Source organism: Chrysochloris asiatica, unplaced genomic scaffold, assembly GCF_000296735.1.
Source record: "Chrysochloris asiatica unplaced genomic scaffold, ChrAsi1.0 scaffold00172, whole genome shotgun sequence".
Lineage (NCBI taxonomy): Eukaryota > Metazoa > Chordata > Mammalia > Afrosoricida > Chrysochloridae > Chrysochloris > Chrysochloris asiatica.
In genome coordinates, this window is record NW_006408690.1 from 3,302,273 (window position 1) to 3,313,512 (window position 11,240).

The 11,240-nt window shown below is 40.1% G+C and overlaps 1 protein-coding gene across 1 annotated transcript in view; it reads left to right on the forward strand.

The window, feature by feature from the left end:
* Positions 1-11,240, forward strand: part of PDSS1 (prenyl (decaprenyl) diphosphate synthase, subunit 1) — an 82,105-nt gene that overhangs the window by 19,329 nt on the left and 51,536 nt on the right. The window contains 3 exon segments of the mRNA XM_006871671.1: positions 2,724-2,788; positions 3,375-3,495; positions 8,468-8,598. Of these exon segments, the coding sequence (XP_006871733.1) occupies positions 2,724-2,788; positions 3,375-3,495; positions 8,468-8,598 (317 nt within the window).

The following is an 11,240-nucleotide window of genomic DNA, read 5'->3' on the forward strand; positions in this document are numbered from 1 at the left end:
GTATGTATTTTGGTATTTTTTATGCTTTCTGAATGCCTCCAGGTAGATGTGATCAGGAAATGGGCTTCCCTTTTCACTCTTCTTCCTGAGAAATTTCATGATACCACTGTTGGTTGTTTTGATGTAATTTAGAATTTTATTTTTGGCCTATTTCCTCTTTTGTCTGCTTGGCCCACTCCACAATCCCTGTTCAAGTCTTTTTGCTACTTGGAAACAGTTCAGGGCCGGATGTGGCCCGTTTTGGTTTTAATTGGAAACTGTCTCTTTAAATTTTGAGGAGATCTGTGCGCATGCATAGTAGAACCCTCCGACGGTGGGGCTGGTGTGCCCACTAGCTCAGGCACCCCTATAGTCACCAGAATGGAGGTGCACAGATAACAAGGGACCAATGAACAGCTACCTTTATCTCAGCGGTTCTGCCAGGTGTCTGTGGCCGCTCCGAGCCTTCCCCCGCGTGGTCTCCCCCAAGATGGCGGCTCCTGGAGCAGCTGAGCTTCCCCAACTAGAAAGCAATGGGTTTCTTGCTTCTGCTACAAATTCCTCCAGCTATAAGCCTTCCAACCTTCTACATATTCCTCTATATGTTGTTCAGAGTTCTGGGACCATCCCCTGAACCTGCTTGGTTGGATAATTTGTGTTGTTATTGGCGGAGCTCTTTGCTACACCTCCACCCGATCCGCCATCTTGTTTGTTCCAGATTTCAATTTTTATGACATCAACTTCTGGTGCCTTGTTCCTTGCCAATTCCCTCAATTCACCTTGGACTTCCTCCCTGAGTATCATTGGCTCTTGTTCATATGGTACCTCTTGAAATGGTTGAACATTAACCATTTCCTTTTGATCCAGTGGCTCTGTGTATTCCTTCCTACTTCTCTTAATGCATTCTGCATCATTCAATAATTTGCCCAGAGAATCTTTCAATAACAAAAGTCGAGGCTTGAATTTTTTATTCAGTTCTCCTAACCCTTTCTGTAGAAGTGTTTTTTGAAATGCTCTAGCTAAGAGCCCTTATACATTAAACCACAAAAATCTTATTGCCATTCAGTGAATTCTGACTCAAAAGTGTCCTATATGATGGCATAGGACTATTCCATAAGGTTTCTGGGGCTGTAGATCTTGATGGAAGCCGATCGCTTCAGCTTTCTTCCTAGGATTAGCTGCTGGGTTCAAACCATCAATCATTTGGTTAGCAGTTCAACACTTAATCCACTGCACAACCAGGGATCCTTCTTACATGTTGTCATTGTCATTAAATGCTGTCCAGTTGATTCCTACCCATAACACACCTGTATAGGTTCGCTTACACATTTGATTAGTAAATTTGTAAGTTTTTTAAAAAAATTTTAAGATTGGAAAGCTATATCTTTGTATGTCATGATTGCTGGCCTGTAATCTTTGGAATTAATGTTTGTCACCATTTGCCTATCTTAGTCTGTTATTCTTTTTTCTAATGTTTTATTGTGAATACATGGGAGAACATTAGTTTAACATTCATCCCATCGTATATCGTTTCATTGCCATGATTACAGTCCCCTCCATGCATCATCAACCCACCAAAGGGTATACCCTACAAGCCTAGCCCCCTCGTCGTCAGCACACAGCCCCTCTCCCTCTCTGTGTCTAAAGTCCCTAGCTGCTCCATCTTGCCACGTCACCGTCTCTGCCTCCATCTCAGGAATCACTGCTTCTCTGGGTAGGGTCCCTCTCTCCACTCTTCTCCCTTGATGGTCCCAGGGACCTCCACTCCTAGACTGCAAAGTCAATAACTCCATTCCTTTTGCTACAAAACATCTACTTTTATATTTCCAACCCTCACAATCAGTCCTGATAACAATTATTCACCACTATATCACAAGAGAAGGAGCTTTGGTAGTGTAGTGGTTACGAATCGGGCTGCGGAACCTCAAGGTCAGTATTTCTCCTTTTGTGACTGACTAATTTCATTCAACATAATGCCCTCAAGGTTCATTCATGTTATGCAGTGGCTTACAGGTTCCTTGATGTTCTTCAAGGTAGCATAACACTCCATTGTGTGTATGTACCACAGTTTGTTAATCCATTCTTCAGTTGTTGGCCACTTTGGCAATCTCCATCTTTTTGCTATTGTAAATAGTGCTGCTATGAACATTGGTGTGCATATATTTACTTGCATTCTTAGTCTGTTAGTCTTTGATCACTCACTAACTTAATGTCAAGATGTGTTGTTGTGTAGTTTTTATTTTTTGTTTTTAATGTTTCCAAGAAGTATCATTTCCAAGTATTTAGAAACAATAATTTTAAATAGGCAGTACTTATACACATGTAAATTGTTTGATACTGAAATATTTTACTATCTGAACTTGTGATTTTCATTATTCTTTATTTAAGAATAAAATAAAAATAATACTAATCTTAACTGTTAGAATGATTGTTTGAAAACTTTTCACATCTGAAAGGAGAGGTAAGAATATGGAAATTGACTCTGAAAGAAGGAATATATTAGATTTTTTTTTCTACTTTTTTCTTATTTATATTTCCTGTAATGTCAGGTATTGTTTTGTAATAGGGAAGGAAACTTTTTTTTTTTAACTATCCTTTTTCAAAAGTTTACAGTCTACCTATATATGGGTAGTTAAAAGATAATAAAATTATATTGACTATGAATCAAAGGAGTTTTATTATTGTATAATAAACTGACGTTTTCAGGAATATTTTTATAATATCTTGATGATTTTGTTTTATAGATGCCCTATTTTAATCTCGTGAAGAGTTTAACATCTACCTTTCCAAATGTGTATAGGATATCACGGTAAGTTTATGAACCATATTCAATTACTGAGATTATAAACCATACTGCTAATGAGTTTCTATTCTAAATTATAATGGGCTAGTCCAAAAAATTTAGTATGTTGATTAACTGAGTGCCATGCATTGGTTCTAGGTGATCTCTGCCTTTTCCAAAACCAAAAATATAATAAAATTTAAACCCATCTCAGAACCACAGTGAACAAAGTGTTGTCTTTTTTGACTTTTCAGGTTCTCAAAGACCTGGTTATAAAAATGAACTATTGATGCATTGTTTAGCAAGGACAGAATCCTGTGCGGTTTTTGTTTGTTTTTTTAATAAGTCATCATGATCTTTTGGGTTCATGCTTAATTTCCCAGAAGTATTAGGGCCTAAGTTTTCATTATCTGATTCTACTATATACATGTGTGTGCACAAGGGAGCTTCAAAGAGTTCACAGAAAAATTCCATTATCTTTTTCGTTCCATTTTTCCATGAACTTTTTGAAGCCCCCTATATATGTGTGTGTATCATTTTTACTCAAAAATGAAGTCATCACACTTAATCAGCTACAGTAAGTCTTAACATCACATTACTTTTGCCGTCCCAGGTTTCATCATACCACACCCACAGTGTGCTGTTGCAGTAAAACACAGAGTGGTGAAAAGTACGCCGATCCTTTTAAACTCGGTTGGAGAGACTTGAAAGGCCTGTATGAGGACATTCGAAAGGTAAGATCTTGGCTAATGCTGTCAAGTCAAATGGATTTTTAGAATTATGAAAAAGCCACGTGCGTTTTCAGAAAAGCACAATGCCAATACATACTCAATTTGTGTTCATAAATAGCAAATGTTTCTTGAGCAACAACCATGTGCAATCCAGTGTTGAGCAATTTTCAGGATGTCTTACAAGTTACCCTCCAGGAAGAAGATCTTGCAAGATTGTACTTCTGATAGTACAGAATGGTGAGATTAATTGCCTCACCCTTCCTTTCATTATTTCATTGCCATTACCTACTCCAATAAACACTGAACTGCTAACCACAAGTTTGGCAGTTCAAACCTTTTGGTCACTTTTTGGAAACCCTGTACAGACAGGGTCACTATGAGTCAGATCTGACTCGACAACACTTAACAACTCCAAGCTTAACTGAAACAAGAAGCTTCTCAGTGGCTTCTGCTACTGTCTTTCTTACCCAGTTCTCAGTGCCAGACTGCCCCAAATTCTAATTTTCCCCCAAAACTTCCAGTGACCCCAGCCTCATGCAGATTCTGAAATGCTGCCGAGAAATGATTGCATCTCCTTGCCAACTTTCAGATTTCGCCACTTTCTTCAGGCTCCACCCTACTATTTCTCTCATATTCTCACAACAATATCACTGTTGTTGTTAGGTGCCATCAAGTCAGTACCGACCCATAGCGACCTTATGCACAGCAGAATGAAACACTGCCCAATCCTGGGCCAACCTCACTACTGTTGCCACGCTTGAGTCCATCGATGCTGCCACTTGGCCAATCCATCTCGTTGGGGGTCTTCCTCTTTTTCTCTGACCCTCCACCTTGCCAAACATGATATCCTCCTTCAGCGACTGGTCCCTCCTGACAATATATCCAAAGTATGAGACATGAATTTTGGCCATCTTGGCCTCCAAGGAGCACTCTGTCTGCACATCTTCCAAAACAGATCTGTTGGTTCTTTTGGCAGCCCATGGCACTTTCAATATTCTCCTCTAACACCATAACTCAAAGGCATCAATTTTTCTACGGTCTTCCTTATTCACTGTCCAGCTTTCGCATGCATATGAGGTTATTGAAAATATGGCTTGGGTCAGGCGCACCTTAGTCCTCAAGCTGACGTCTTTGCTCTTCAACACTTTAAAAACAACATTACCTCCTATTTAATAGACAAAGCATGGGGCAGGAACTCTGCACTCCTGCTCCATCTCTGGGAACAGTCTCATCTGCACCCATCTATGTGTTTACTCCCTTCCCTCCCAACTCAGAGAAACTGTTTCCCCTTCTACAGGCAGTTCCTTATCTCTGCAAATCCCATCCCCTGTGCCTCCTCTTCTCTTCCTTAGAAACTGCTCCAGCAATCGTCTGCTTTCTCTCCTTTAAGTGCAAACTCGCCCTTTTCATTGTCTTTTAAAGGACCATTCCTAGTACCTTTATCTCTGTCATTATGCCCATACACCTAAGTGCTTACCAGTCAGCTCCAAGAAGTACCCGTGATGTTGTTGTTAAATGCTGTCGAGACGGTTCCAACTCATAGCGACCCTGTATGGGGTTTCCAGGGAGTAGCTTGTGAGTTTCAACCACTGACCTTATGGTTCAACCTGGCCTTGCAGTCCAGTGCCTTAGCCCACAGTGCCACACCAGGACTCCTTCCATGAGAAATATCTCAATCTTCTTGTTGTTAAAGTGCTGTAGAGTTAGTTCTGACTCATAATAACCCTATACAGGGTTTTCAAGAAGCTGCTGTTGAATTTGAACTGCCAACCATGCGGTTCAAAGTGACCTTGAGATCGAGTGCTTATCCTTCTGCGTCATACCAGGACTCCTGACCACCATGAATTGGGTTTTCTCTCCTGTTCTTATTATTTATGGAAGTGCTGTTGAGTGGGCTCCAAATCACAGCAACCATATGCACAACAGAACAAAGCACTGCTTGGTACCATGCCAGCCTCACAATCCTTATTGTGTTTGTTGTTGTTAAGTGCCGTCGAATCGATTCCGACCCATAGCGACCCTGTATAGGGTTTCCAAGGAGCAGCTGGTGAGCTTGACCCACCGACCTTGCAGTTCAAACGGCTTTGCAGTCTGGCGCATTAACCCACAGCGCTACACCAGGCCTCCTTATTATGTTTAAGCCCATGTTTATAGCCTCTGTGCCAATCCATCATGTTGAGGGGCTTCCTCTTGTTGCTAAGCTTCTACTTTACTGGGTAATGTGTCCTTTTCTAAGTGCTGGTTCCTCCTGATATATGTCCAAAGCATGGAAGACAAAGTCTCACCATCTTAACTTCTAAGGAGTATTCTGGCTGTACATCTTTCAAGACAGAAGTTTTTGTTTTTCTGGCAGCCAATGGTACTTTCAGTATTCTTTACCAACACCATAATTCAAATGAATCAATTTTTCTTCTCTCTTCCGTAGTCATTGTTCACTTTTCTTATGCTTATGAAGTAGTCGAAAATACTATAGATTGGGTCAGACACCTTAGTCTTCAGGATGACCTCTTTGCTCTTTAACACTTTAAAAAGGTCTTCTGTAGATTTGCCCAATACATTGTGTCCTTTGATTTCTTGAGTACTGCTTCATGTTTATCATAATGTAGTCTACTAGTCCAGTTATGAAGAATTTTGTTTTCCTTACACTGAGTTGTAATACTGAGGGCTATATTTTTTGATCATCATTAATAAGTGCTTCAAGTCCTCTTCCTGTTCAAGGTTGTGTGTCATCTCCATATCACAGGTTGTTAATCGGAGGAGTCTTCTTCCAATCCTAATGCTATGTTCTTTATATAGTTCACCTTCTTGGGTTATTTACTCAACATACAATTTGAATAAGTATGGTGGAAGAATACAACCTCGACACACTCCTTCTTCTGAATCTGTCTTGAATTTGTAGCAGTTCACTGTGTATGTACTTCTTCAATCATAATATTTTCTTCAATGAGTTCCTCATTCTGTAGGGTCACCTTTCTTTGAAATGGGCTAAAATATAGCTCTCTTCCAGTCGATTGGTCAGATAGTTGTCTTCCAGATTTCTCTTCATTGATGAGTGAGTGCTTCCAGCCCTGCATCAGTTTGTTGAAACATATCAGTTGGTATTCTTGCAATTCCTGGAGCCTTGTTTTCATCAATGTCTGCAGTGCAGCTTGGATGTCTTCCTTCACTACTGTATGTTCTTGGTCATATGCTACTTCCTGAAATGGTTGAACATCAACTATTTCTTTTTGGTACAGTGACTCTATGTATTCCCTCCATCTTGTTTTCATGCGTTCTGCATCATTCAATAATTTGCCCATAGAATCTTTCAGTATTATTACAACTGAGGCTTAGAATTTTTCTTCAATTCTTTCAGCCTGAAAAATACTGAGCATGTTCTTTCCTTTTGGTTTTCTGACTCTAGGTCTTTCTTTGCACATGTCTTCTTGAGTTGCCCTAGAAATTTTCTGTTCAGGAATAAGTTCCAGAGTCTCTTCAGACATCCACTTTGGTCTTTTCCTTCTTCCTGTCTTTTTAATACTCTTTTGCTTTCTTCATGTATGATGTTCTTGATGTCATCCACAAGTCATTTAGTCTTCAGATATTAGTGTTCATTGTGCCAAGTCTGTTCTTGACACGGTCTCTAAGTGCAAGTCAGATATGCTCAAGGTCATATTGTGGACTTGTTTTCTTTTTCTTCAGTTTCATCTTGCATATGAACGGTTGATGGCCTATTCCGTAGTTGGCCTCCGGCCTTATTTTGTATTGAGCTTCTCCATTGTTTCTTTCCACTGATAATTGTCATTTTGATTCCTGTGTATTCCATCTGGTAGAGGTATGCATATATAGTCTTTGTTTAAGTTGTTGAAAAAGATATTTGGAATGAATAAGTTGTTAGTCTTGCAAAATTCTACCATGTGATCTCCAGGATCATTTCTGTCATCAAGGCCGTATTTTCCAACTGCCAATCCCTCTTTGTTTTCAACTTTCTCATTCTAATACCAGTAATTGTGCATGCATCTTGATTGTATGTTTGATAAAACTCAGACTGAAGAAGTTGGTAGAATTCTTCAAATTCATTATCACTGGCTTTAGTGGTTGGTCCATAAATTTGTATAATAGTGATATTAACTTGTAGGATATTATCGTATCACAGACAGCATTGTACTTCAAGACAGACTTTGAAATGTTCGTTTTGATGATGAATGCAGTACCATTCCTCTTGAATTTGTCATTTTCAACATATTATACCATATGATTGTCCAACTCACAATTACCAATACCTGTTCATTTCAGCTTACTGATACACTGGGTGTCAGTCTTCGTGTATTCCATTTCATTTTTTGATGACTTCCAGTTTTTCCTAAAGTCATACTTTTTTACATTCCATGTTCCAATTATTAGTGGGTGTTTGTTATTGTTTATCATCTGAGTTACGACCCATTAGAAAATGAAGGTGCTTTGTTCCATTTATATCATTAAGATTGACTCTACTTTTAGGAGGCAGCTCTTCCTCATTCATATTTTGAGTGCCTTCCAACTGACGAACTCATCTTCCAATATTATATAAGACTCATAAGATTTCCAGTGACTGATCTGTCGGAGGAGCTCTGGTAGCGTAGTGGTTACGAATCAGGCTGCGAACCTTAAGGTCAGCGGTTCGAAACTACCAGCCGCTCCGCGGGAGAAAGATGAGGCTTTCTACTCCCGTAAAGATTTACACCCTCGGAAACCCTGTACAGGGTCGCTATGGGTCGGACCCGACTTCTGTCACTTGGAGGGCCAAGCCAGTCACTGCTCATGGCCTGGCCTTGAGGGCAGCCAGGTTTGTGGACATTCAGTGTTGAAACCTTTTCCCACTGAATGTTGCATTTTCTCACTTCAGATGGATACACTGTAGTCAAAATGTTGAAGAAGAGATAGAATTCTTCCATCCTATTATTGACTTTCTGTGCAGTTGGTGATGTAATATTGATACAGAGAAACTTTATTTCAGGAACTACTCATATCTACAACTGAACTTAAGGAAATGTCTGAGTACTACTTTGATGGAAAAGGGAAAGCCTTTCGACCAATTATTGTGGTGCTAATGGCCCGAGCATGCAATTCTCATCACAATAACTCTCGGTGAGTTTTTTCCTTTCACGCCTGTGCCGTTTATATATTGAGGGAATCCTCCTTCCCAGGGTGCCCTTTGCACTCTCTTTTAATAATTAGCATATATGTAAGAATGTACATTGCTCTTAGTAAATTCTGACTTTTCTAGAGTTTCTTAATCTTCACTGAAGAGCAACTTCAGCTGGAAATAAACATCTTAGAAAACTGTCATTTTAAACAATTTTCTTATTAAAGACTAGGGTGTCAGCATCCATTTCATTACTCTACACACCGGACAATTAGTGCAAAGGGTGAGTATTGTGAAGTGAGCAGCGGTGCTATCATTCTGTGCAACAACACACCCAGAGTGCCTGCCTGTGATCTCTGAGACATGCCACAGAGACCGGCCCAATAAGAAGATATATTGGCTCCTGGTACTCGACCTTTATATTTTGAATATATGTACAAGTTTTAAATATTAGCACAACTGCAGCATTTTACTATTAAAGGACCTCTTAGAAAGAAAAAAGATTTACCCATTAGCTCTGGTAGCTATCTTCTTCATTCCTTCCTCCTTTTCACCCTTTGTATTTTCAGTGTAAGTGACTTTGTGTTGGACTTTGTTGTTGTTAAGTGCCGTCGAATCGATTCCGACCCATAGCGACCCTGTTTAGGGTTTCCAAGGAGCAGCTGGTGAGCTCGACCCACCGACCTTGCAGTTCAAACAACTTTGCAGTCTGATACATTAACCCACACACCAAGATACTCACCATTAATTTCCTAAACTCTTTACCCTGTTACCTGTCTTTTTAATTGTTTTTTTTAACATCATATAATGTATTGATTGAAAGAAACTTCAATAGAGTAATATATATACATTAATACATTTTCCTATTACTGAATGTTTGTTTAATTCTCTGAATAGGTAACCTTTTAAGGAATGAGTAAGCCATTCCTCAGCACTAAATTTAAGGATGCTGTCAGTAAGAACGAGTGTCAGATAGTTTCTCCCAGCAGACTCGGAGGCCCTATACTATGAACCATTCTTTCTAGTACATGACACCGTGTGCTTGGGGTTGGTGCCCAGTGGGCCTGAGACTTTATAAGACAATGCAAAACTGTTATTTTCAGCTAGCAATAAAATCTCTGTCAATGATGTTTCCAAAATTATCATCAGCACCACTGTCACTTTATGAGGAGGGCAAAGCAGCAGAAATGCCCCCAGTGAATCAAACTGGAAATTCATTCATATGGTCTATAGCAGTGTTTCCCAGCTGTGGCACTGTGGACATTTAGGGGGAAATAATTTTTTGTTGTGAGCATGTTGAGCTGCATTCCTGACCTTTACCCTCTGGATGCCAGTAGTAAATGTCTCCCCGCCCCCCAAGTCAGTGACAACCAAAAATGTCTCCCCACCCACTGCCACTGAGTCAGTTCCAACCCATAGCGACCCTACAGGATAGAGTAGAACTACTTATGGGGTTTCTAAGACTGTACTGTCTTTATGGGAACACATAGCCTCTTCTTTCACCCACAGAGCAGCTTGTGAGTTTGAACCACTGACTTTGTAGTTTGCAGTCCAATACTTAGCCCACTGTACCTCTAGGGCCCCTTAAAAATGTCTCCAGACATTGCCAAATTTCCCCTAGGGAGCTAAATATCCCCTGATTGAGACCCATTGCTGTAGAGAGAGTGTGTATTTATTTTTTTAATTTCTCAAAATAATGCTAAACCAGCTGATTACCTTGAGAGATAACATGTGAAGGAAAACCGGCTCACTGCTTTAAATTCTTGTCACCTGTTATCTCTGTGGGTGGTGGTTTTTTAATTGTGTCATATTGAAACAGTCTGTGAAATGTTGGTTTTGGAAAATGATAATACTGAAAGAGTTCTGCTAGTTTTAAAAGTGGGCAGTACTGCCCTCACCAGGGAATGTTTTCATCTTACTTTCAAGGTATATGTTGACTAGGTTCATATGTCCAGAAAATAAGAGTTGTGATAGATTCTAATATACACCACTGAAATTCCCCTTCAATGAAGGCCTTGCTGCCCCAGCTGCTTCGAGTGCTATTGGCAGAGAGCCTTCAAGTGCCTGCCCTTCAAGGATTGCCTCAGCTGCAAAGAATCCTCCCATCTAGTGCCATGGCTCTTCCCCAGGTGCCCACATCTAGGAGCTAATAAATGAAGGAATATAAACACCTGGTCAGCTTAGGCTTCCTGTAAAGAGTCATTCTAGCTCCAGAGAGCCCCGTAGATCAGCTTCTACCTCTGCCCAGTCCTGTGCCCTCGCTCAAATGTTGATACCAAGGGCAGATCTGCTTCACAGCGAACTCAGCCTACATCAGATATCAGCAAAACTCAAACTAACTGTGAGTCAAGGAATTTGAGTCTAACATCAAGGAATCCAGATCAAAAATGAGCTTTGCAGTAAATAGATTTCTTTTTTAGAAAATGCTACCTTCATTGACTGCAGTGTAGCTTTAGTGTCTATACCGTTCTCCAAGAAGCCAAGTTTACTCTACTGAATTTCATTCCTGTGAGGAAAGTCTTCACTGCCGGGAAAACAGGACTGCCCCAGGATACAGTGCTCTTAGGGTGCAGCTCTGTTGGTCTTAATTCTTCAAATAATCAAATGGCAGTGAATCCTGCTAATACAAGAGACCTTCAAAACA